The sequence below is a fragment of the Sceloporus undulatus genome, chromosome 2 (assembly GCF_019175285.1).
Source record: "Sceloporus undulatus isolate JIND9_A2432 ecotype Alabama chromosome 2, SceUnd_v1.1, whole genome shotgun sequence".
In the NCBI taxonomy this organism is placed as follows: domain Eukaryota; kingdom Metazoa; phylum Chordata; class Lepidosauria; order Squamata; family Phrynosomatidae; genus Sceloporus; species Sceloporus undulatus.
This window is the reverse complement of record NC_056523.1, coordinates 65,161,569-65,186,709: the sequence shown is the minus strand read 5'-3', so window position 1 is coordinate 65,186,709 and position 25,141 is coordinate 65,161,569. Positions and strand designations below refer to the sequence as shown.

Here is a 25,141-nt window from a genome sequence, read left to right as displayed (position 1 = left end):
ATATAAATAATCTGTAAACAGCTATAGCTATAGTTTTTCCCCCCTAATTCTGCACAAAGCAAAATGAAATTACATATTTTTAAAAAGGGACAAAAACAGCAGCTTTTTCCTTTCTGAACTTCCCAAAAGTAAAAAGCTGCCGTTTTTGTCCCTTTGGCCTTCACTTTATCTTTGCATTATTTCACTGTGGCAGTAACATTGTGTGAAAAACTTCCCGCATTTGCAGACTTTTTCTAATGCTATTCTAATTTAAATCCCGTTTCTGTTTGGGATTCCACGAGTGTGATAAGGTCCATAATGGCAAAACTGCAGGAGCTTGAGTGGGTGGGCTTTGCCTTCCAGAGGCCATACATGTGTTTCTCCAGGATGGGATTTCAACACACACCTCCTGTTTTCCATTGTGCTGCCCTTTTCACCATGCCAGTTCCTATGAGCATACTATGAGCTCTCATGCTTACTTAGAAGAGACCCCAGGGGCCATCCAGACCAACCCCCTGCCATACAAGAATACATAATCAAAGCACCCCTGACAGATGGCCATCCAGCCTCTGTTTGAAACCCTGCAAAGAAGGAGACTCCACCACACTCCAGGACAGCATATTCCACTTACTTCCCTTCCCTCTCAAATGCCAAAAAACCACAAAAAACCCTTATTCCTTTCTAATCCATGTGTATCATTAGTATTGTATAGTTGTATGTAATGGTTGATAACCCCCATTGGGTTCAGATTTCCTGAGAAACATTTTAATGCTACATGCAAACTATCTGAGTCTAGGAGAGCTGGGGATAGAATGTGTTGTGGGCTGAGGTATTAAGAGTCCATATATAAGTGATGCCTATGAACTGGTTAACGTAGTATCATTGTGATATTCTAGCCATCACTATTCATTATAGGTCCCTTCTATTTGTGGGTGGTTTTTTAAAGTGGATGTTGGTCTGTATTCGACTGATTTAAGACTGGCAGTGCAATGCTGAGATACTGCGGAAGGGGCTCTTTTGTGGTTTCTTATTTACGTCTGGTAATGTTTAGGATATGAATGTGAAAAATGTTCACCAAATGTCTTGTTCTTGTTGAGAGGGTTGCCTTGACATGTCAAGGCAGCCTGCTGAGAAATTGCCTGACTCCATGAGAGTTCCTGTTGACAGTGTAAGAACACCACAGAGCACTTCTTTTAAAACAAGATTTCTCTAATTTCTCTGTGCATAACTGCTGTCTTTGTGGACCAAAGCACAGGGACACAGCTGAGGCAGATTAATAAGAAAGATGCAATCAACCCATCCAATGCTTCTGGTTTTGGTTCTGCAGCAAAGCAGTGATCATGGCTTTGTACAATCATACACTACACTGCAGAAAAGATTGTCCTTGCAGATGGAGAAGACAGGAAACAACTTGGCATTTCACAGGCAAGAAGAAAAATTAAGTAGTTTCTCATTCTCTCATGCAAGAACAAGATAAGTGGATATTCACATTTCTCAAGGGATATAGACTCTGGGATCACATTGACATTATAGCAAGTTTAGCACTGCCCATAATATAAGTCCATGTGATTTTTTTTTTTTAAAGTTCTCAGCCAGAAAGTTCTGAAGATGTAAGGAAAAATCTGCTTTCCTTTTTATTGAGATTGCCCTATATTCCTGCAGCATTTTCCATTCTCGACCACACTTTTAGATCTTATTTCTAGAAAATAAACCAGATAATAAATGGCAGCTTGTCAGCTATTTCATACAGATTGAAAGGTAGTGCAATAAATAAATAAATAAAAATAAAAGCAACTAAAAGGGTGCAACTACAGTTCTAACAGTTCAGTGCTTTTGTTTTTATAAAATAGTATCTTTCTTTAGTCTTAAATGCTTCGGGATATGTAGACTGGAACTCCATAACTATTTTGGAACATAATAAAGAAAATTACAGAAATCTCAAAAAGAATGTGATGGACTAGTAAGGCTTTCTGTTTGTCACAGATAATTACTTGTTTTTACACTGTGGGCAGAGAAGATTAAAACTAAAGTCCTGGCCATCAGTTTGTCTCAAAGAATGACCGTATTGTGAACTTATTAAGGATTACAGCATCTCACAGATGAAACCTGGGACACTTGTGGCCAAGCAAGATGGCAAAAAATTATTAATAAAGAAGAAAAGACAAGCTAGGAGAGGCTGCAGCGGTTTGTGTTTGTCTGAGCCTATGGGCAAGGACAAAATTCTACCCCATCTTCTCTCCCCAACCCCCCCCCCCACACACACACACAGTTGAATGGGATTCAAATGTAAAATAAGCATACACATCCTATAATATTGGCTGATGACATCTCTGAGATTAAACTAATAGGAAAGTCTCCTTCAGTGCCCTATATCTTGAAAGGCCTGATCACAATGGCAAATCTCTGTAATGCTTGTCATAGCCTTACTATCATAGTAGCTATTCATATAATTTCAGTACCAGGATGGCTGCATCACAATGTGAAGTCAGGCATTAGTAATGTCTGATGATGATAACGACACATTGCCTGCCTCCATGGCCATCTCAAGGTCACCCTTAAAAGTAAAGATTTATTTCGGATAGCAAGCCAAAACATGCCTTTTTATTAAAGCTTTGAGAAACGAAATCATTCCCAGCATATATATACATGGTTCAAAATTTTATAGTTTTTAAAGTATTAATTGTTACTCTGTTTAATATAGTTTTATATTATTTGAATTATCTGTGCTTTTATTCTCAATATGTTTTAAGATGTTTAAATTGTATGCAACCCTATGATAAAAGGTGGGACAGAAGTGCTTTAATAAAAATAATTTATTTAAAAGATGATGGATTCCACATAGATGACTTCCCAGATGCAATATATGTGAACATAGCATCTAGTGTCCTCTATCCCCAATTTTTCCTCCTTCTCACAAAGCTGAACTTACTTGTACCACAGCAGTATCCCAACAAAACCTTAGAGTTTGGTGAAGTTGCTAAGAAAGTCCCTAAAGACCCCTTCAGTAAGCATCCAAATTTCCAGGATTCCCAGGAGAATGAGAAATGTCCTCCCTTTTGTCTCTTTGAGCTGTTATTCCAAATTTGCTTTAGAAATTCCTGGAGCAAAACTGAACAAACTGCTGAATGAAAGTATTGTATGATGTATGTCTCATGTGTCTGCTTAGTACTTTACCCAAGTGTCTTAATCGGATCAGATTCTTCTAACCTGCTCCCCAGATATGTTTACTCAGGAGAAAATTCACTAATTTCAATGCCTCCCCCATAAATACAGTAGGATTTTAAACTTTAAGGCATACCCAGACTCACCCAGGCCACAAAGTTCATCAGCTACCTCAGCAGTGGCACTAGCTACTGTGAAGTGTTTGCTTATGTCACAGAGGAAGTTAAAAGTTGACATAAGCCTCTCCTCCATATTCCTACAGTTATAGTTGATAAAACATTGCTGATTTTTTAAAAAAACATTTTTTGGGCAGAAGGACAGAGAAGTGTTACCTGGTTCAAAGTAAACAGAACCAACCCAGTTTTTATTATGTAAAGGTACAAAGTCCACTCATGCTGATAGGTTCCAAGTTCAAAAGAAATAACCAAGCAAAGTAAAATTTTAAAACAGATTATTTTTAATCAAATCTTCAATTTATTAATTTTAAAGATATATATATTGTTAGGTCCTCTAATTGAACAGTAGTCTTTTGGGGAGGGCAGAGCAGTTACCTGAAAAACTGGTTTGGAAGAATGGTGGAGAGTGTATGTGCAAAGGTTCCTTCTTTAAATCTTTAAATTCAGAGACTTAGTTGTGTTAATCTCAAATATCAGTATGCAAAGCGATTTTGTAGTTCCTTTGAGAGTAACTGGGAGAAAGAAACAAGGCCTCAAACAGACACTGTCGGGCTGCGTTCGAGGTGTGGTGTTCAGATGATGCACGCTCCAAAGGTGGCCGGAAGCCATCCCAGGCGCATATCATCTGGGAAGAACCAGCCCAGTTCAGACTTGGTTCGAGACTGCTGCCGTGGCCCAGATTGGGACCAGGCACATGCAACTGCCATGGTCCTGAGGCAAACAGCAGTGGCACAGTCCCAGGACAGACCTTTTGAATTGTTTGTTTTGACCCTAAATTGGTGACATAAAGTTTTGTAGACATAGCTTGCATAGTTAGCCTTAGGTAAACTAGCTTGCCTCTGCCACAAATTTTTCAGTAGGTTGTATCATTGCTGGGTTGCCTTGAAAATCTGTCGTAAAGGTTGCTGAGATAAATGTTTGATGGGCATGAAGTACACTGTATGAATCGTTGGGTTTTAGAAAAATGTTATTAGTTAGAATCTTTTCTGACTTTTCTATCCTGGTTATTGAATTATAGTATCATATAATTATAGAGTTGGAAGAGACCACAAGGGCCATCTAGTCTGACTTCCTGCCATACAGGAATACATAATCAAAGCACTCCTGACAGACGGCCCTCCAGCCTCTGTTTAAAAACCTCCTAAAAAGGAGAGTGTTTTCAACTCAGGATGTTCTTCCTAATGTTTTGATGGAATCTCTTTTCATTTAGTTTGAACCCATTGCTTCATGTCCTAGCCTCTGGAGCAGCAGAAAACAAGCTTGCTCCATCTTTGCTTTACCATGACCTGGAATAGTTTTACAGTTTCAGACTTCAAGACTAGAGATTCCTAGGCTAGATGGACATTGGGGGAAAACAACAGAGTTCTTTTTCGTGCCGACAGCAAAATGGATGAAACATATAACCCAGCAGTATTTTTTCAGACTGACATGCATCCTCACAGGTTTAGGGAGGAGTCACTTCTAAGAAGCTCTTCCACTAGAGATACTTTTCACTTTTTAAACTGGGGATGCTGACAACTGTCTGTGGGACCTTCTCTCTGGTAAGAATAGCATGTGCATTCCTACTGAACCAAACACCCTCCACACTTCATCAGGGCAGTGGGAACAAAATCCCATGATAACAGAGAACATCTTTCCTCAACCTGGAATTTTACAGACGTGTTTAATCACAGCTACAATTTTGCCTAGCCTGCCCTCAATGAAGTGATGGGAGTCATAGTCCCATGTATCTGGAGGACTTTGAGTTTTGGAAGGTTAGACTAGAGGATGCTGATTATGTAAGAATCCATTTCAGTTATAATGACAAGGGATTGTGAATACATGTAAGGTGTATCATCATCCATCTGCCAACACCTGTATTTAGGAGCTAGTTTCCCATCCAGTGAGTATGGATTCCAAGTAAACAATGACGTAATAACTATAGGAGCCCTGGTGGTGCAGTGGTTAAATGCCTGTACTGCAGCCACTCACTCAAAACCACAAGGTTGCGAGTTCAAGACCAGCAAAAGGGCTCAAGCTTGACTCAGGCTTGCATCCTTCTGAGGTCGCTAAAATGAGTACCCAGACTGTTGGGGGCAAATTAGCTTACAGTTGTAAACCGCTTAGACACTGCTTAGACGGTATGAAGCGGTATACAAATGAAGCTTGTTTGTTTGTTTGTTTATATTGAACACAATCTATATGGTAGACCTCCCACACAATACTCATCTCAGTAAATGGGAGTTATATGAAATGACAGTGGTGAACTACTTTATGCCTGTTGCTTTCTAGGTTATCCAGCAACAACTTAAATACATTTTTCCTCTCCTGTTCATGATGAAGAAATGCCTAACATACTTGGTTCATTAAAAAAAAAAGTACACTAAATGCACAAAAATAAGTACCCTTAATATGTATATTTGCATATTGCATTCATGCAGCAAATAATGGAAGGGAAAAACCTGCTAGTAGTTTTGTTCATCATAGGACATATGTGATGGAAATTTTTCATTAAGAGTGCTTATGTACAGTAAGGTTCATTAGTGGAGTTTCACTATGTGACATTAGTTGTGCCTCATCTTCTGAAAAGTGTTCTGAAATGGGCCAGTAATATATACATTTGGAGCACTTCTGGCAAGATGATAACAGCAACTAAAGATAATGCAACAAAATATCAGCATCCACAACTTTTGCCACATTTGAATTTATATAGATGCATTTGAGGGGGGGGGGACAAATAACAATAACTACATCGTATCCTATGCAAATTGTATTGAAGAGATGGAGTCTAAGACCAGAATGAGATGGTTCTTTATTTTTTTTTCTATTTTGTGTTTTTGAGTAATTGAAATCATATATATGTATATAGTGTGTGTGAATGGGTATATAATGTCTTGTTTTTCCATAACAACACTGCACTTGAGACAGCTAACAGGGTTGTTTTGCAGTATAACTAAAACAGTCATAAACAATATAAAGAACAGGAACATTTTCAAATAAGAAAAAGATTCTACTGTAGATAAATGAAAATCACTAGTCAACATAAAAACCATAGCCAATTAAAATTATATGAATCTGCCATTTAAAAAGAAATAGCAATCCCACTGGGTGTTTTTCAATCCAGTCCTTTCTGGATTGGTTTCATTTCCTTTCCATATCTGTATTTTCCTCACTGTTCATTTGACCTTTGGTCTTTCCCACTATTCCTTTGCCAGTACATAAGTTTATTTTAGCCACCGGCATTAACATTTTTCTCCCTAAACTCTTGAGTCTCATCCTTATTTTTCTTTTTTCTTGCAGGGTTTACAATGGTTGATACAGAAATGCCGTTTTGGCCCATGAACTTTGGAATTAGCCCTGTAGACCTTTCAGCAATGGATGAACATTCCCATTCCTTCGACATAAAGCCCTATACTACTGTTGATTTTTCCAGCCTTTCTTCACCACATTATGAGGACCTTCCTCTGGCAAGAACCGACCAGATGGCCATTGACTACAAATATGATGTGAAGTTTCAAGAGTGCCAAAGTAGGTTGGATTTTTATGGCTTGAATGGTTTAACTTTTGGGGAATGTTTGTAGCTCTTTCACTTTCAGATAAATATGGAAAACAAAATAGTTTCAGCTTTAGTTTAAACAGGATATAGTATAAATAAAGTATGCAAAGTATGTTTTATTTTTCAGGGAATAGAATAATGTGATTATATGAGGGAAGAGGGCTTACTTTGAATCAGTCATTAGTTTTAATACTTCTACTCTTCATCTGGGTAATGGTAATGTGTTCATAAGGCATGACTGAGGAACTAGTGACACTAAAGACATTTCTGGATTGTACCATACAGCATCCCTTACCAACACCCATGTTGAATCCAATAACATATGTAGGGGCCATTCTTGAAGAATAGCTTGTCTTCATATTCTTTCCTAAATGGCAGGAAATTTGTCTTTTTGCTACAACAGTTGATTGATCATATATTTATCAGCAGCTCAGCCATTTTACTAAGCAGCTCTTTGATTCACAAGGCATTTTAGTGCTGTTGACAAAGAGTATTACATGGAGATATAAAAAAAATTACACTTGCTCATTAGTGGATTAAAAATAATCCTCTGGTTCTCCAATGGCAATAATTAACAAAGGGTACAGCTACCACTGAGTGAATTAATTTCAGTTTAGTTTGTTGTTAAAAATATGTTATCAGCAATATGAGTAAGGCAATGGCAACCCCCTTCTGAATATATCTTGCCAAGAAAATCCTGCAATAAGTTCACCTTATTTCAGAAATGACTTGGAAGCCCACAGCAACAACAACAATATGAGTAAATGAAAACTGATTTCTGAACAGTTGGCAGCTGGCGGGTCCCATGTAAATGGGCCACTGAATCCACTCTGTCTTTAGTTTGAAGTTTAAAGGAGCGGTCTAAGATCTGAACTTGGGCCCTGTACAGACAGGCCAAAATAAAGCTGCTTCAGGTCACTTTGGAAGTATGCTGTTTAAATGATGCATGCATCCTAAGAGTCCGGAAGCCACGCCAGAGCCATGCACCAGTCCTAAGGACTGGAGCATGGTTTTGGCACGGCTTCTGGCCTCTTAAGATGTGTGTGTCATTTAAACAGCATACCTCCAAAGTGTCCCAAAGCAGCTTTATTTTGGCCTGTCTGTACAGGCCCTTGCTTTGGGGAAAGAGTTCAGTACCTTGGATACTCCTTTAATCCAATGCAGATTCACCACCCAACTGATATGGAAGCCTCCAGGTGTGGCCTATTATATGGTAATAACATGAAATACTGTATATCCATTTGTCATTACAACCCAGCACTTTCCACAACAATCTCTTTCTGATTCTCAAAAGTGATGTACATGCATAATCTGAATTCCCTACAGCAAACTTGAAATATATTGTGCCAGTATCATTCTGCTGGGGATTAGCTGGAAGAATAGTGGTTTAAACATGAATCCAGCATTTGTTTCTCACAGTAGCCTATCAGATTTCTGTGAGAAGCTGACAAGCAAAACATGGATGCAAAAGCACCCTTCTGCTTATGTTCTCCCGCAACTAGTATTAAGACATGTATCGTCTCTCCTTTTACTCATTTTTTTTACTAATATAGGAAGCCCCAATTTGATCAGTTTGGTTTTTCCACACCTTTTCTTTTCTTTACACATGCACACCAGATATGAGAAATATGTAATTAAGGGATGGAAATTAGAAGATGATAGGGAAAAACAAAAAAAAAAGAATGTATTCAGAATTGGCAAATATGGTTAGAGATAACATACATTTCAAGGTTATAGTTATATCCTCTTTTACAACCTTCCTTGTACAGATGCAATCAAGATGGAGCCTCCATCTCCACCATACTTCTCAGAAAAAGTTCAAATGTATAATAAACCTCATGAAGACACCTCCAGTTCTCTCATGGCCATTGAATGCAGGGTGTGTGGAGACAAAGCTTCTGGGTTTCATTATGGAGTGCACGCATGTGAAGGCTGCAAGGTAGGTAGACTTAAACAAGATTATCCTTTTAGAAAGTTACTGGAAAACCACTTATTCGTGATTCTTTCTTCATCATTATCAGATATGTTAGAACACCTTGCATGTGATGATTTATTTTTTAATTAAACTTGTAACTTAGTGATACAGGTAGGGCTAGACATTGGGTGGCACTCAAAGGACCTTGAAATATCTATGCAGAGAGCAGCAAGTGTTGCGTGCAGCAAACAGGCCCACATCTAATCTAGGCCACCATGGGCATGCCAGCAACATGGACATGCCAGATCCCCACACCATCCTTTCATCATCTTCTTTTTCAAAACAATTTATAATCAGAGGATTACAGATTTCATTGTGCATGGTTACAGATGCTCATAGTATTATTTTTTCTTTACAAATATATTACAACAAAATGATGCTTTGTTGATGGTTCCGAGTCATCATGTTTGCATCAGAGCAGTAGAAGCAAATTCAGTTTTATTTTTGTAGTCATTTTGGTGCTATGATTTAAATTACTTTAAAATGCAAAACTACACATGTTGGTATCATATATTTTTAAAATCAGATTTGGTGTAAAGTTTGTTTGCTTGCTTGCCTAAACATACCAGAAGTGTAGATGTAATTCTAATACACAGAATGGTGCGTGAGGATAGAGAAGTGCCACAAGCAACACATGGCCTCTAAGGATGGGGAGCACATAAAACCTTTAAGCCTGTGGTTTAAAATTACGTAACTGCAATACTGATGAAGCTATATTTCATCTGTGCTAATCTTGTTTTAACAAACAATGTACTCATTTCCTTTTAGCTAACAAGCAGATCCCAGTTTGGACTATGCAGTTATGAAAGCAGCATTAATTAAAGTGTGTGTGTGTGTGTGTATGTGTGTGTAAAGGTTTTAGGAAAAGCGTGTGCCTCAAGATCTGCAGGGGAGGAATTTCCCTCAGTCCCACTACCTTCGCAGGTGCTGTTGGTGAGGACAGAAAGAGAGCTTTCTCTTTGGCTTCTCCCAGGCTCTGGAACTCCCATCCATGGGAGGTCCGGTTGGCCCCCTCCCTGCTCTCTTTCTGACAGCAGGTGATGATTTTTTTTTACTTAAGAGGCATTTGGTGATGGCAAATAAATGCAGTGCATTTTTATTTTATTATGTTTTAAATGTATTTAAATGCTTTTTAATTTATGTTTTAAATCAAAGGTAGTTTAATTTTAACTTTTGCATTAAGAAGTTTTTTTAAAAAAATGTGTTTTAGGGGGATTGCTTACCACCTTGGGTCTCACGCTGGGGAAGAGGCAAGATATAAATTAGATAGATGGATAGATGGAAAGATGGAAGTCAAGTTTGGAGAAACCAGCCAAATACATAAAATTGTTTGATTCTAAGAGAAAACTAACAGACGCATGGAAGAGGAATTATAATATCCAAAAAGCAAATATTATGCAGGAAGTACAGTAGTCCTTGTGATTCAGAGCCTCTGAAATAAATAAAAATTGTTCTTAAAAGGATGTACCTCACCAAACACTGAAAGCTGTTCAGGCACCCACTTTTCTGTATGTGTTTTTTACTTAAAATGCAGAAATTCTTTCCATTTTGTTCTAGAAAGGTCTATCAAATCATTTTTCTTACCTGTTATAATTTAACACAGTTTAAAATTCCAAATACTAGCTGGGAGATTATTCTTGCAAAGTTATAGCCCAGACAATAGCAAATATAGCTACCTTCTTTCTTCCCCTATTATCCTATATCTGACAAGTTTGTTACTTGGGGTGGTGTTATCACAACTACAATCATAAACATATCCATCAGGAAGTAAGCTCCCTTGAAACCAAGAGAACATACTTTAAAATAAACAGAAACGTATCTTATAAAATACTAAACTGTTCTGTACAAATCTTTGAGCAATCAGAGTTTATAAAATGCAAATAATTGTTCTTTACATCTTCTAGCACAACATTAAAAGAAGTATAATTGGTTTAAAATGAGGCCCTCTCAATGAGGCCAGAAACAGGAAAATTTTATGATTAATGTTGTCCCCCATCCCTTTATTCCTATTGAAGGGCTTCTTTCGTAGAACAATCCGGTTAAAGTTAATCTATGATCGGTGTGACCTCAACTGTCGCATTCATAAGAAAAGCAGAAATAAATGTCAGTACTGCAGATTCCAGAAATGTCTGGCAGTTGGAATGTCACACAATGGTGAGTATATAGCTGTTATCTTTTTACATATGTGTAGTACAGACATAGTGACTTGAAAGGTATTAATATTCATTTTGATCTAGCATTTAAGGATCAGAAACAAGTTCAGCATGTGTAACTGATCAGTGTTGGGCCATTTCCTGAACCTAAAAAGTTACTTTCTGGTCTACCATTTCGAGAATCCCCTAGGCAACATGGCCAAAGATTTTCCTAACTCTGGCCATTAGTTTACTGATTGCATTCTATGCAGGACAATCTTGCCCACTTCTTAAATTTGTGGAATCCATGTATGAGTTGCTTACTTGAACAAAAGTTCAGCATGGTAGTCTGATTCCATGCAATAAATAGTTGGTATCCAGACCTATTTTAATAAACATTATACACAGGCAGTACACATTTGAAACAGTCACAAAGATGTCCATTAGACTCAGAACAGAATTTGAAGCTGAAGAAACAAGCAACAGCTTCCCAACTTATGAGACCAAAGGCCTGTGTTATCCACCATTTTGTTTTTATAGTGAATCCCGGATGCATCTGGGAAATCCACAAGCAGGACATAAGTACAAACAGTATCCTTGATGAATTATTCCCCAACAGCTGATATATAGAAGAATATGGCCTGTAGTTCTGGAGGTGATGCATAGTCATCACAAATAGTACAGCCTTTGGACAGTTTTATATTCATGGTAATAGACCCAAGCACTGCATGACAGAGTGAGCTCCTATCATTAGTCCCAGCTTCTGCCAACCTAGCAGTTTGAAAGCATGTAAAAGTGCAAATAGATAAATAGGTACTACTTTGGTAGGAAGGTAGCAGCGTTCTGTACAGACATGCTGGCCACATGACCACGGAGTCATCTTTGACAATGCTGGCTCTTCGGCTTAGTAATGGAGTTGAACACCAGCCCCCTACAGTCAGGCACAACCTTTACCATCTAATAGACATGTTACACAGAGCAAAGCTGGTTTTGTTGTAAAATAGACTATCAAGAGGGAAGGCTCGTCTATCTCACAACTACAAAAAGTGTACCTATGTGATCCTGTTTTCCCATGCACCTATTATTATTATTATTATTATTATTATTATTATTATTATTATTATTTTCAGTGGGATTCAAAGCAGCTTAACAACATATTTAAAAACAATACACATTAATAATTATTTATTGTTGTTAACTGCACTGAAGTCAGCCCCAGCTCATGGTGTCCCTGTGGATGAGACAACTCCAAGCCTCCCTATCCTCCACTGCTCTGCTTAGGTCCTGCAGATTCAAGCCTGTGACCTCCCTGATTGTGTCCAGCCATCTGGCATGCAGTCTTCCTCTCTTTCTACCAATTTACTGTCTTTTCTAATAAGTCATGCTTCTCATGAAAGGTCATTAATGAAAGTATAACTATGAGAGTTATTTAAAAAGCAGTTAAACAATTTATAAAGTTAAAATGTTAAAAACATTAAAATTTGTTAAAGGGCTATATACAGACCTTAAAAACAGCACTGCACATCATTAGAACCTCACCCTGAACATGCCTCTATTCATTTTTATCCCAGTCACACTTTACATTGTTTGATGTATTACTAAAACGTTTTAGGTGCACAGCTGAAAATCTTATGTGGGCCCATAAACCAGCTCACATGAGTGATGAGAGTCTTCTCAAGCAAGGCAGCTGAGCAGGAAATTGTATGAGCCTAGGTTCCTCAACATAGGGAACCCAGTGTGATTACTGTGGCATTATTTGGATCCTTGAAATTACAAAACCTGAAGCCAGAGTATGTACATGATTGAGTGCTAGTTTGCAAAACAGTGCAGCTAAAAAAATGTAAAGAAGTGTGATCATTTTGCAAGACAGCTGGAAGAGATCTACAGTTATCAGCAATATGCTAGATGGTATTTTGCTTGCTGTGTCTGTTGTACACAAGCAATGTTTATCATTCTTTATGTTCCCATCACTACTGCTGCTATTCTTTTGCTTTTCTCTGTTATCTTTTACTATGTTCTACCATGCTGTATATGTCTATGTCTTAGGCACAAATCTAAGAAGTTCTATCCTTATTTCCAATGTATTTCAATGCATGACATCTTGGCATTACCCAAAATATATAAACTAAGCATCTAACAAATTTGGGTACAAATTATTCTACAGGTTGAGTCTTCTTTATCCATGCTTGGGACCAGACGTGTTTCGGATTTTGGAGTTTTTCGTATTTTGGAATATTTGCACGTACATAGTAAAATATTTTGGAAATGGGGACCATGTCTAAACATGAAATTCATTAATTTTGTATACACCTTATACACTGAAGATCATTTCATAATATTTTAATAATTTGGGGGCATGAAACAAAATTTGAGTAGATTGAACCATTAGAAAGTAAAGGTATCACTATCTCAGCCACTCATCTGGATAATTTTGGATTTTGGAATGCTTTGGATTTCAGAATTCCAAATAAGGGAGATTCAACCTGTATACGCAGAAGCTCTCCAGTGTTTTTTTCCTTCTGGTTATTTTGTCTGAATGTTTCCCATCAGTTACAGGTGATAAATTACACAATAACTTTGTTGTACATGTCTAAATCATTAGAACTTGTAATTTCTACTTTTCCAGTTTTTGGATAAATATGGACAAAATAAGCCTAAATTATAACACTAAGCAAAGGGCTATACATGAGAATATCCATGCATATACATGGCTCATGGTCAACCACTGCATAAATGTGTGCCTTGGAAAACTACTCTGTTGTCTAGGTTACGGTTCTCCTCTACTTCCCTGATCCCCTTTCCTTCTTTTCCATTGCAACATTTCCATCAAACTGCACTGGCTTTTGCTCGCTTGGTTATTTGCATATTATTTTAGTAATCAGACTTGTGTAATCACTGCATTTTCCTTGTTATCCGTCTCGTGGCCCTTTTTTGTTTCTGACTCATTTGCTGCTTTGCATCAAATGATAAGAGGTATATTTTGAAATGTGGTGAGTGACTAATAAACTAACATCAGACTCCTTACTTCATCTGCTTGAGGAAACCTTCCTGTGAAAAGGATCTCAAATGGAAATCTGTAGCTGAACATGCATAAGTACTACTAACACTGGTAATTTTAAATTATGAGATAATGTTTCATATTCCATTCTACTTGAGGTGACAGGATGGAGATTTATGATACTGCATTAGTCTCACATAATTTTTAATGAAGAAAAATGTTTCTGGTAATGTGAGAAACTCATGCCAAGGAATGAAAAAGTATCTTGGGATGGTGGCTAATTGTTTCCAAATTATGACAACCGTAAGGCCATGAATGTATCATGGAATTTTCTTTGAAAGATTTGTTCAGAGGAGTTTTGCCATTATTATTATTATTATTATTGGCCCGTTCTAGACGGGCCTTTAATACACCCCCGTCACGTGCTAGGGGTTGGCCGAGGACCTAGCATCCATACTGGCCTCACCCCTAGCACATGATGGGGGCGTAAAAATGGTGGCGCCCTATACACAAGGCCGCCGGCATTTTTACGTGCCGGATGCTTAGGGTCCGCACGTCCTCCCTGCGCTTGCGATGTCACGAGTGTGCCATTTGCATTTTAAATATTAATACATATTAACATTCAAACAATTAAATATAGCAAACACCAAATTAAAATAAACATTGGATAACAATCATGTAATTTCTGGGGATGCTTCCCTGAACAGTAATGTCTTTAACTCAGTTTTAAAGCTGGTCAAAGAGGTGATCACCCATGCTAGTGGGGGGAAGGAGGTTCCAGGAGTGAGGGGTAGCAAGTGAAAAGATGTGGATCTGGGATGGAGAAGCCTTTCTCTGAGACTGAGAACATGTGACTTGCTTAAGGTCTCCCAATGGGTTTCATGGCCAAGCCTGGAACCAAACCCTTGTTTCCAGAGTTGCAGTTCAACTCTCAAACCATCAGGGAGGCAGGGACATAGCCAGGATTTTGGGAAGAGGGGGGTCCAAACTAAGTGCCACCATTATATTGGATCTTGGGCGTGGCGGCACATACCATTCATTGTATCTAATGGAAGGAGGGTCCGGACCCCACGGACCCCTCCCCTCTTGGCTACGTCCCTGAGAGAGGGTAAAATAAGCTAAAGTGTAATGACAAGTTATATGGAGAAAAGCAGGAGATCTGGTGGGTTTGTGTCAGCTGGTGACACCTGCTGTCATGTCACTTCTCCAAAGAGAATTATGGGTTATGATGTTGAAAAATTCTTGGCCAGAATTCACTGTTCTATGACAAGCAGCACCAGAAGTGTTGGAGGGGGGTCTAGTGTGAACTGTAAAGTAGGTAATAATTTTGCCCTTTTGTAAGCAGATAAAATCCTTTTATTAAGGTGTTTGTTCCACATGAACATCATTACTTTTCCATTTCTTGAGTTGTTGGTAATTGTCATCAAGTCAGCTTTGACTTATGGCAACCATATGAATGAGAGACATCCAAGAGCACCTTGTTATTGACATCCCTACTCAGATCGTGCAAATTCAGGACCATGGCTTCCTTGACTGAGGCTACATCCATACTGCAGAAATAATCCAGTCTGACACCACTTTAACTGGCATGGCTCAATGCTATGAAATGGTTGGAATTGTAGTTTGTTGTGGCAGAAGAGCTCTCTGACAGATAAGGCTCAATATCTCACAAAACTACATGAACCATGGCAGTTAAAGTGGTGTCAAGTTGGATTATTTCTGCAATGTAGATAGCCTGAGTCAATCCACCTATATAGTATGATCTTCCTATTTTCCTGCTCCCTTCCACCTTACCTGCTGTCCTTTCTAAGGTGTCATGTTGTTTGTTAGGTAGAACATGCTAATCAGACAAAAAATGTTCCCCCATTCTCTAAACAAAAAGAGGTGTCTGCTTGCTCTTAAGACAACTGGGTGTCTTCTCACATTGTGATGTGATTGTTTCATTTCCTGAATGGCACAGCCGGCAGATACCTCCTCAAGGTAGCATCCGATTGCTACAGTAATATGGGGAGGCATGCTCTTCTTTTCAAAGAAAAGCCATGCTCTTTCACTTGTCCTTAGTGACAATTCTACATTGCCAAACATCTTAGTTATTGTATATATTCATGTATAAGTCTAGAAATTTTATTCAAAAAATACCCCAAATACCCTGAGTCAACTTATCCACGGGTCAATGTAAGTTAAAGACAAGAGTGTGATCTGCCCTGGGAGCCCTGACTCTCTCATCCACCCAGCCTTTAGGGTGACCACAAACAGTTATGCCTGCTTGAATTTTATAAATTCTTTGACATTGTTTTCCTTTGCTTCATCTTTTAGATCCTTTGTCACATGCCCCTAGGTTTTACCCTTGACTTATTCACAAGTCATATCAAAATCTATAACTGGCCCAAAACCTGCCCTCGACTTGAAGTTGATATAGTTGAGTATATACAGTATATAGCACTATGAAAACTACACATTGACTGAATCTAGGGAAATCAACTACCCAAGGCTCAAGGACTGCACAAACTCTTTATCGGGCTACACTCACCATGCCCCCAACCTCTGATTTTTAATTTTTTTTAAATGACTCAGAATTCATCCCTGTGTCCTCTAAGGGAGCATGGGAGGCAGTTTGGCAATCCTTTGGGCCTTCCATGGGTTGTTCTATGCCAAAGAAATGCTTTAAAAACAGAAAGTAGAACAAAAATCACAGTTCACTTTCTGCTTGTTTGTTTTTTTAAGACCTCTCTCAGGCTTAAAATAGCTGAGGAGATAGCAGCAAAACATAGCGAAAGTATGCTGTGCACCTACTAGAGAGTGTGACACATGTTGACTTTTTCCCAAAAAAAGTTTTCCAAAAAAAAGAAAGAAAGAAAGAAAGATTTTGGGAGGTTGAGGGAGTCATTTGGGGTGGGGGATAACGTCTCATCCGAGCTGCACTTTCCTCGTCTCTGGACTAAATGATTCCAGGTTGCCTGAAAGGATTATTTTGTACAGAAGAAAATGGTGCCAGAGATTAGCAGAGACGTGGAAGGCAGGGCAACAAATAGATGCAAAAAGAAAAAAAGGGAAATTGTATATTGGGGACTTTCTCAACGCACATTCTATGTTTTTTACATCTCCAATTTTTAATGAGGAAAAAATCACCAAAACTTGACTTGTTTGTTTCTTACATATCCAATGGCTCATTTCCCAGAAGATTGGTTTTGGTTCTGGCACCCAGATGTAATATCTTGTGCAGTTCTTGAGCTGTGGGGGTACTATGATGCAAAACAGTCATATAAACCATTCAGCAAATGTGCTTTCAAATAGTTATCACATATAAGTGTAAACACAAGGGCATCACTTGGAAGGTGCAGAGCACACCAGGTCACACTCTAAGGGGCGGGGTGACACCACTGCTTCCCAAATATCTGTCTTTTGGCAGAAATGGACTATGGCATTCACCTGTGTCCTTTAAAATTCTAGAACTCAGTGGAAGAGATGGGGTGAGTCTCACTGGGAGGAAAGGTCCCAGTTGTTTTTTTAATAAATTTTTAAGTTTTTAAATTTTAATTTAATTTTTTTAAAATTTAAAAATCACATCTTAACATATTTTCACTTTAACCACATTGAACTATGCACATGTAAATACATTTAGGCTGTGTGTGTGATACTGTAATTTAAAAGTATAATTTTGATTATCCTAGTTGTTTATGTCACAGCTATTGCTATTACACTGAGTGATATACAGGAATTGTGATTTATGAGTAACATTAATACAAAAAACATTACTAAGGCTTCTGTATGATATGGTATGGGAGGAGGTCAAGGGGGAGATGACCACATGAGTTACTACACTCGGTGATGCCAATCCTAGTGACGCCACTGCACCAACTTGCAGCCCTTTTGAAAAAAAAGTGGTTAAGACAAATTAGAGTGAAAAAGTGGTGGGCAGGAAAGGATTGAAGCAATCCTTCTTTCCCCATACCCAATATTTCTGTGTCCATGATCTCTCTCTCTTACAATGCTTTATTTCACTAAAAGAAGCTGTTACTGGAGTTTAAAAGAAGGCATTTGGGCGTAAAATGTAGTTGGCCCTGTTTAGAAAGACTTAGGAGGCTGGTATACTGTATAAACAAAACACAACCTCTTCTGTATTTCAGTCTCATCCTATAAATTCATTTGAAATCACTTAATATCTTCATTTCTAAAAGTAAATTCTAATGAGGTTTCTGTAGACTCTGCTTGTCAAAGCCAAATGAAAACAGGAATAGAATGTCATAACATAGAGATGTGTATAATTTTAAAAAATTGCAAACAAGATGAGAAAATATCTTCTCAGTGGTTTTTGCTATTCTCAGTATAAAACAGTTTACTGATGCCAAAAAGAAATCTTAACTTTGGGTGGTAACAGCAACAATTACATTGGAATGAAAAATATTTTCTCAAATTTGACCTGTTTTTGGTTTAAGGACAAGAATCTTAATTTTAAAATATGTTTGAATAATATCTTATAAAAACATACTTTATGAATTATTTTTAAAGATTAATAAATCATAACATCTCCATCTGAGGGGCTCTAAGATTCCTACTGGGCATCACAATATAAAATCTAAGAATCAGTGCAAAGATTTATCCATTGGGTATGAATCAAATCTTGCAGTGGTGCTAGCTCTACTCATTTGAATTTGCTGATAACTCAAAGCATTCCCCTTAGAGATACTTTTATCACCACCACTACTACCACTTTTTAACCTTATGGGCAAAATTCAGTCCAGATCCTCCTTTGCTTTCATCCTTGTGCTGTCCCCATTTGCATGTTATTGAACCAAATCAATCAGACACATGCTTTATAAATTCACATAAACCTGTATGCCTCACATGTTAGTATGTGCCCCTCCTGATCAGTTTATTAGCACTAACAGTAGAATAAGGATTAATTGTGTAATATAACTCAAGACAAATCTAAAAGCTATGAAGGATTTGAGCCTGCCATCAAAAACAGAATCTGTGACAGTGGCTTCATTCTGTTTGGTGTTACCTGGTGTGGTAATTCATGGTGTCACCCCACCCCCATTGACCTCTTCCCATATCACACCATACAATAGTAATAGCAATAGCAAGTACATTTCTATACCACTTATCAGTGAACTAAGCACTCCCTAAGCAGTTTACAGTGTGTGTAAGCTAGTTGCCCCAACCATCTGGGTACTCATTTTAGTGACCTATGGAGGGATGCAAGGCTAAGTGGACCTTGCAGCCCCTGGGATCAAACTCACAACTTTGTTGCTGCAGGTTTAACCACTGTGGTATCAGGGCTCCCTTATCCTTACTAGTATCTTTAGTATTGTTCTTTGTACTAATGTTTCTTATAAATCATAATTTCTGTATATCACTGAACGTAATGACAGTAGTTTGTGACATAAACAGCTAGCAGCATTAAAATTTTATCTTTAAATTACAATATCATATGCATAGCCCAAATGCATTTATGTGTACATAATTTCAAGTGGTTAAAGTGAAAAATTGGTAAGGTGTGATGTTTTTGAAGAGATTTTAAAAATAATAATAAAAAAATAAAATTGTAAAAACCTGGGACCTCTCTTTTCTCCTCCCACTGAGCATCACCCTACTCATACCATCTCTTCCACTGAACTCCAGCATTTTAAAAGGACTCAGGTGAATGCCACAGCCTGTTTCTGCCAAAAGGCAGATGTTTGGATAGCAGTGTTGTCATACCACCCACCCCCCAGTGACACCCCTCATCTGTGTATTACGTTTTGCCCTAACCTCTCCCCCCTTGCTCCAGTAATGTCTACTACAACCTTTCCCTATAGTAAAACCTACACTAAATCCTTGGCTAGTACCAGCAGGGCTGAAAAGAAACAATGCAGTGATAAAGGGTGATAAAATAAAATTTGAAGGGAAAAAAAATAAGCAGGTTGTTCTTTAAAAATGATTAAAATAAACAAACAAATAAAGGGTAAATGCCATTATATTTCCATTACAAAGGAATCCAAGGTGGCATTGCAACTTTCAACCATAAGCTTTTTAGGGTTTTTTTTTGGGGGGGGGGGTGTTTTTGTTTTATGTAATATCCTATTCCACTATCAGGGAAAAATGTGTTTCCCTATTTCCTTCTTTGCTAATCTTCAAACTCTCCTCACATGCTTCTAGTTTATTACATTTTTTTTCTGGGAAGAATAAATAAAAGTAAATACATATATTTGTAAGTTTACTAGTTATAGTTAAGAGAATATGAATAGGTGTGTGCTTTAGATTTTCAGTACAAGAATTGGCAGCAGTAAAGCATGTATTTATTGAGTGAAAAGGAGAGCATTCTGATCCTAAAAAATATACTTCCACATGGTGGTATGACTGAAATATCAAATTGTTTGGATACTAATCATTGACAGGAATAAAGATTTGCAGGAAATCATATAAAACAGTTGGAAATATTCCAGCAAATGTATACTGTGCCAAAACTGGCTCTTAACCATATTACTTGTTTCTCTCATTTTAAACTGATCAGACCCTTGGGGGGGATACTTGTTAGACTTGAAGCTCCCAAACTCCAAAGCCAATGTGGCAAATTGTGAATCTGATCATATATTTTTTCTTCTGAGAACAAGAAGTGATGACCTTCTTCAGCTACCCCAGGCATTTCTTCTCTATCATCTGCAATAGGGGGATGGATGCAGCATGACAAGGAGACACAACTTGTGTTGACCTCCAGTGCTTGCAGTTTATAGCACTAATCTAGGAAATTCTCAGATTGTTAAAGGGATTATGTGCTTTGCTATGAGTTTATTGCAGGCAAATACAACAGTGTATCTCAGGAACAGAGGAATTGTCAGTTGCCTGCTTTGTTAAGGGCTATAAAATTTGATGTTCATGGAAATGTGCCGTAGAAATGAAGACTACAAATAATACTGTCACCACCTATAGGAAGTATTCAGCTCTTCAAGGATACATAAACTACAGTTTGATTCTGTATCCCTTACCACAGTATGTATATTGTCACCAGCAATCTTCAGTTGGAGTAGGAGCTTGCTCTCTCCACTGCCTTCTCTTTTCTCAAGGTACAATGAGGAATCCAGAAAGCAAAGGTTCATGACAAGATGACTAGATGATGTACATAGTTCTAAATTCTCCAGAAAAGATCAGCTGTGCTTGATGAATCCCATTTGCAGGATTTGCAAAGCAATCTAGATATGGCTGGGGAGAGGGGATAACTAGTGAGGATATTAAAACAAGATGACCTTTATTTTTCCCCCATTGTTGTTGTTAACTACTGTCAAGTCAACTTTGACTTGCGTGACCCTGTGAATGAGAGACCTCCAAGTCAGCCTGTCATCAACAGCCCTGCTCTGATCTTACTGACTCAGGGCTGTGGCTTCTTTGAGTGAGTCTATCCATCTGTAATATCTTCCTCTTTTCCTACTGCTTTCTACCTTACCATGTATTATTGTTTTTTCTATAGCAATATAGCACTTACATTTCTATACCGCTTTGTAGTGCTGGTCACTCTCTAAACAGTTTACAGTGTGTTAGCCAATTGCCCCCAACATGCTGGCTACTCATTTTACTGACCTACAAAAGGATGGAAAGCTGAGTCAGCCTGGAGCTCTGCAGGATCAAACTCACAATGTTGGTTGCAGTACAGACATTTAACCACCCATGATGGAAAGTACAACAGTCTCAGTCAGTTTGGCCTCCAGGGATAACTCAGGCTTGATTTTATTTGTCTTTTTAGCAGTCCACTTATCCATAGAACTCTTCTCTAGCACCAAATTTCAAACAAGTTGATTTTCTTCTATCAGTATTCTTCACAGTCCAGCTTTCACAGCCATACATAAAAGTGGGAAATATGGTGACATGGACAATCGTGACTGTAGTAGTCAACAATATATCTGTACACTTCAGGATCTTGTTTAGCTCCCTTATAGATTCCCTTCCAAGTCCTGTTCTTCTGATTTCTTTGCTGCAGTGTCTGTAATGACTGAGCTAAGAGGGGGGAAATCTTGAACCATTTCAATGTCTTCATTGTCTACTTTAAAATTATATAAACCATCTGTGGTTATTATTTTTGTTTTATTAATGTTGAGCTGTAAACCTACCTTTTCACTTTCTTTCTTGACTTTCTTCGGTAACTGTTACAAGTCTTTGTTATTTTCTGCTAGTAATATGGTATCATCTGTATAACTTAAATTGTAGCTATTCCTTCCTCCAATTTAGATGTTCCTTCCTCTAAATCTAATCCTGCTTTACATTTGACATGTATAGTATACAAATTAAACAGATAGGGTGATAACATGCAGCCTTGCTGAGTCTCTTGCTGATACTGAATAATATTAATCTTTTTCATTAATGATGGAACTCTGTTTAAGAGAGAATATTGATATCCTAAGCATTAAGAGTATGAATTACATTGGCATAAGATGGCTGATCACTGTAATGTGACTGTGACTTCCCAGTCACAAAGCATTTTGCAGATTTTAGATGCATGCAATTATTAATGGAGACAAAACAGACGAAAGATGCTTCCTTCAAACTTTTACAGAGAACCATTGCAGCTTTATTTTGGCCTGTCTGTTTGGCCCATTGAAGGGCACACACGTATTCTGTACATGTGAGTCCATAATATGATTCAGATTATGTTAATTATGAACAGTGCTGGGAAAAGTTACTTTTCAAACTACAATGCCTAGTATCCCCCAGCCAGCATGACCACTATGCAGTGGGAACAGTACAAAACATCCATTATCATCCCAGAAGAAAAGGTACCGGCTTACCACAGTACCTGTTTGCTCCTCCTTCGTGCACAGTCTGGTTTAATCCCAAATTATTTCTCTGAGAAAGCAGAAAACAGCTACATCAGCATGACTCTGGAATGAATCAGGCCCTTTGAGTTTGGCTTCCAGCAAAATACCTCTGAATTCTCCTGGGGATCTTTATAACTAGTCAACAATTTGTTGCAAACATGCAAACTAGCTTTGCAGAGCCCAGATACTATCATTAACTGTTCCATGAAGCCTATCACCCCATGCGCATTTTATGGGTTGATCATTTCTTTCCACTCTTCTTAATGCACTCTTGCCATAAAAATTCCATTCCATGCAGCTGTAAAAGATCATGAAAAAAATTATTACAACTGTTATACATATGTTAGTGTGCAGTTGATCATTATTGTAACATTTGTCTTTTTCCCTCTCTGCCCCAGCTATCAGGTTTGGGCGGATGCCACAAGCTGAGAAGGAGAAGCTCTTGGCAGAGATTTCAAGTGACATCGACCAGCTAAACCCTGAGTCTGCTGATCTACGAGCCCTTGCCAAGCTCTTGTATGATTCATACATCAAATCCTTCCCTCTGACCAAAGCCAAGGCAAGGGCCATCTTGACAGGAAAGACAACAGACAAATCTGTGAGTTTTCTCTACTTTCTGTTCTCTTCTCTGAGGCAGAAAAAAACAATTACCATGCAAGCAGAACAGTATTTATTTAATTTTTTTAGAAAAATAACAGCATTCTGCATTGGTAATTACATATTTCAAACTATGGCAGAAACACAGGAAATGTTTTTGGATAGGATAAGTAAACATCATTTGGGAAAAAGAGATCCTAATAAAATATTTGAATCCAGTACAAGAATGTGAAGGTCAGCATAACCTTTCTAGACTTGTCGAGCACCACTTCTTCCTGTACTGTAACCCCTTTTCCATAGGTTATCTCCCATATTATCCAATGGAGCTATCTGTTAGAGAATAAGCTGTAATATCCATTTCAAACATCCTGATAGTCATATACAACATAACCTAACGGAGTCCCTTGAGATCCATTCTTATCCAGTCGCAGCTTCTGGCATTTCTTTTCCTTTGATTTATAGTGGTGCTATTCTCTATACAGTGTAACACATCATATTATCCTGATTTCTTTGTTCAGATTATAACACTTGGATCAGCTTTGCCCCCAGCACTAAAGAAGAAATCTTCATTTTATTTAAGAACATGGAATTTAAGGAATGAGTCTTCTGTGATCTGAGCATCTATGTATGTTTCCATAGGCACACAGAGGTCATGTATACAATCATCCCTCCATATTTGCGGCTTTGATATTTGCGGATTTGATTATTCACAGATTTCATTAATATGTTCTCTCTAGGACTGTCTAGGTCCTCCAGTGCAACTCTGTGGTCAACTTTAAAAGTTGCACTGAAGGACCATTTGTAGCTACTCCAGTGCCATTCTGTGGTCAGTGTATGTTGGACATTGACCACAGAGTTGCACTGAAGGACCTAGAGATTCCTAGAGAGGTGTCCTCTCAGGAAAAAACAGTGTTTTTGATATTTGCGGTTTTTCCATATTCACGGGGGTCTTGTTCCCCTAACCCTAGCGAATATGGAGGGACAACTGTACATGGACTTTTTTCTTAGGTTCAGGTGTACATGAAACCGTTTGTGATATGGAGCTTTGCCAGCAATAAAATTAGGTAGTAAGATTACTTGGAGTAATCCATTAAAGCAGGGTTTGGAATCAGGGGGCTCTTCAGATACTGCTGGACTAAAACTCCCAGCATTCCTCACCCAAGGCTATGCTGGCTAGGACACATGGGAGCTGCAATCGGCAACAGTTCAAGGGCTGCATATGTTGCACTATGTTTGTTCATAGGCCTACATCAGCAATTTCACTTATGAGGTCTTCTGAAAATACTCATATGTATACCATTTCAACCAACTGATCTGTTTCTTTTCAGTTTACCAATAAGGTCTACAACATCTTTTATTGAGACTATGATTTGCCTAATTCCCAATATTATTCCTGACAATAAGACTTCATGTTGCCATACATCTGCATTTAAGACAGACAAATAACTTATTCTTCTTCTACACAGTTTCCTTATCCCCTTTCATTATTCCTTTAACTCCCTTGTCATTCAAAAGTATAATCTCCCCTGTCTGTTTTCTCCCTCTGATGCATTTTTTTTTTGTTATTGTGATTTTTAATGCAATATTTTCCTCAGCATCTTCTTTTGCATCTCTTCTTGTCTCCTTGCACTTGTTATTTACAGTTTGCCCCTTTCGCTGAAGGGATTTTGCCTTGCAGATCTCTGGATCCAACTCATTACAGTGTGCCCATGCCATATGCGGCTTTCAGCTTACACTGAAGCCACGTAATGGAAACAGCAATGGTGGGTGCATCGCACCATGTACGTGAGCCCCATTG

At 38.2% G+C, this 25,141-nt stretch overlaps 1 protein-coding gene across 3 annotated transcripts in view; it reads left to right on the top strand.

The window, feature by feature from the left end:
• Positions 1 to 25,141, top strand: part of PPARG (peroxisome proliferator activated receptor gamma) — a 90,865-nt gene that overhangs the window by 48,229 nt on the left and 17,495 nt on the right. For all 3 annotated transcript variants that reach the window (XM_042453947.1, XM_042453949.1, XM_042453948.1), the window contains exons 2-5: positions 6,597 to 6,824; positions 8,622 to 8,791; positions 10,843 to 10,981; positions 23,145 to 23,344. In XM_042453947.1, the coding sequence (XP_042309881.1) occupies positions 6,605 to 6,824; positions 8,622 to 8,791; positions 10,843 to 10,981; positions 23,145 to 23,344 (729 nt within the window). In that variant the 5' untranslated portion in view covers positions 6,597 to 6,604. The remainder of the gene's footprint in view (positions 1 to 6,596; positions 6,825 to 8,621; positions 8,792 to 10,842; positions 10,982 to 23,144; positions 23,345 to 25,141) is intronic.